Source organism: Myotis davidii, unplaced genomic scaffold (genome assembly GCF_000327345.1).
Source record: "Myotis davidii unplaced genomic scaffold, ASM32734v1 scaffold1267, whole genome shotgun sequence".
Classification (NCBI taxonomy): domain Eukaryota; kingdom Metazoa; phylum Chordata; class Mammalia; order Chiroptera; family Vespertilionidae; genus Myotis; species Myotis davidii.
The window spans coordinates 8292-10586 of record NW_006298271.1 but is presented as its reverse complement, the minus strand read 5'-3'; the positions used below and the strand labels follow the sequence as shown (position 1 = coordinate 10586).

The following is a 2295-nucleotide window of genomic DNA, read 5'->3' as shown; positions in this document are numbered from 1 at the left end:
TGTCAAACTATTATGTGCATGTGACTCCCCTGGTGGATCTTGTTCAAGTACAGACTCTCATTCCACAGGTCTGTGGTGGGGCCTGAGAGTCTACATTTCTAACAAGCTCCAGGTCATAAGACTGTTGCTGGTTCCTTTGAGGGACAAGGCAACAGAACAAATGTTGTATTAGCCACAGTTGAAGCTTCCTGGTTGAGAAGATGAGCCTTACTTAAATTAGAAAACAACAACTAGTAAAGCAGATCAGGACTCAAAAGTCACAGGTACCAGAGGTATGGGAGGTCAGAAAGTGACACATAGGGTTGGTGCCACGAGTGACAAACTGTGGATGTAACTCCCCCAAAGAATAGCCAAATACACTCATATAAACGCACGATTGATCAATTGTTTTGCTCTATAAAAACTTGCAGAGAAGTTCCTATCCTAACTTTCACACTAGTTTTGTAACCCCCAGTCAAAAATTCTGCCTGTACCATTAGAATGATTATTCTAGCCAATCATACAATGAGTTGGCCAATTTCTGGCTGACTTACATTTTTGAATCAGAGAGAAAGAGTGCTTGCACCTTCAATATGTCACTCATTTATTCACTCAATGAGCATTTGCAAAGCACTTACATTATCTTAGGTGTTGGAGACTAAAAAATGAATAAGACATACCAATAATAAGATCCCAACCTTTTAAGATACTCAGCTGGTTTACAGAGGCAATAATGATAGAAAGTATTGAGCTACTAATAGGGGGGAAGGTTTTTGTATCAATATAAACACATATGTGTTTTGAACAAAATTCTGAGCATAAATACATTTGTTTTAGGTAAAAAGAAATTTTGCTTAGATTTTTCAATACATTATTGAAGGAATACTTGCTCATTGCAGAAAACTCACTGCTGATAGCTAACTTTCATTCCAGATAATGCCTTTTCCACGCCATCCTTGCGGAAACTGAATATCTTTTTTTATTTAATCTCTGCTTCTGCTGTGATCATATGATTTATAGGATTAAAAATCATTAAGGAGCTTTATTTTTAAACTACTCTCTTTGTCATCAACAGTTTCTCGAAGAAAGATTCAGAGAATGTGTCCTGACTGCCCATCCCCCACTAACTTGTCAGATCCCAAAGTTCTGGAAACTGCCACAGAGACACTTGCAAGTTTCAACAAGGACAGTGAATCAGGGCAATATTCTCTTGTCAAAGTCACCAAAGCTTCTAACCAGGTGAGGTGGAAATGCCCAGTTACACCAACAATATCTCATAACTGTTGCTATCGATTTCTAAGCTGAGAGGAGAATATTAAGGCACTTCTTTTGGTTATAATCCAATCTTTACTCCCTGCTTTGGTAGACCTGAAGCACATTCAATCAATTATGTTTCAGTTTCTAAGTTATTCCATGAAATTTGCACAAGAGTTGTGAGATTTGATTTTACCTCATTGCCTTTAAGGCATGAATGGAAATGGACTCAGAGTCTCCTTGGTTTATTCTACCCAGGTTCACTATTTACTGCTACATTCTCATATCTGATTGACCATGGATCTCATTTAGCAGGTCAGCTTCTGCTTCATGTTAAGGCCTGGAGGGGATGTTGAGTTTTGTGGATTAGGAGAAATGGAGGCTCATCTGTATTTGAATTATGTTGATATCTGTCATATAAAGAAAAACTAATCTAAAAACAAAACTGCTTGAGGAAAATTGAGCTCAGGCAAGGGAAGGTTTTTAGAACCCATTCAAATCCCTAAAAGGGAAGAAAGGAATGCTGATTATGATGTTTCCTAATAACAAAATCATAATAGGGGGTTTGATCATGGTGGGAATTACAGGGACAGCAGGAGACCTGTGTTGACAATGACTCAGGGAATGTACGATTTCTATAAATATAATGTTGCCAAACCTCAGTTGTTTCTCTACATAGAGAGGTTTGATTTTTATTTCTCAACTCTTGTCTCATACCAGTGGATGTATGGCTTCTCCTACTTTGCGGAATATTTAATCAAAGAGTCACCATGTATCAAAACTGAAGCCAGCAGTTGTGGATATCAGCCCACTCGCTATGGGGTGAGTATTCCTGAATGTCTTCATAATTTAAGATTTGTGTTCCCAGATCATCTATAAGTATGATTGAGCACAAATTATGTATGAGCTGTCAAAGACACTTTTCTTCTCCTCAAGGAGTAACTGACTAATTAGAGGTTGTGGTGGCTCAGATGCAATAATATTTTATTGCAAATACAATTTTCATCAGCAATGTTATGCCTTTGCAGTAAAAAATCATAGATGCTGTAAAATATACAGAAA

The 2295-nt window shown here is 37.6% G+C and overlaps 1 protein-coding gene across 1 annotated transcript in view; it reads left to right on the top strand.

Moving 5' to 3' along the window:
- Nucleotides 1-2112, top strand: part of FETUB (fetuin B) — a 6386-nt gene extending 4274 nt beyond the window's left edge. Inside the window, exons 4-5 of the mRNA XM_006773919.2 lie at nucleotides 1055-1218; nucleotides 1954-2112. Coding sequence (XP_006773982.2) covers nucleotides 1055-1218; nucleotides 1954-2112 — 323 coding nt within the window. The remainder of the gene's footprint in view (nucleotides 1-1054; nucleotides 1219-1953) is intronic.
- The last annotated feature ends 183 nt before the right edge of the window (nucleotides 2113-2295 follow it).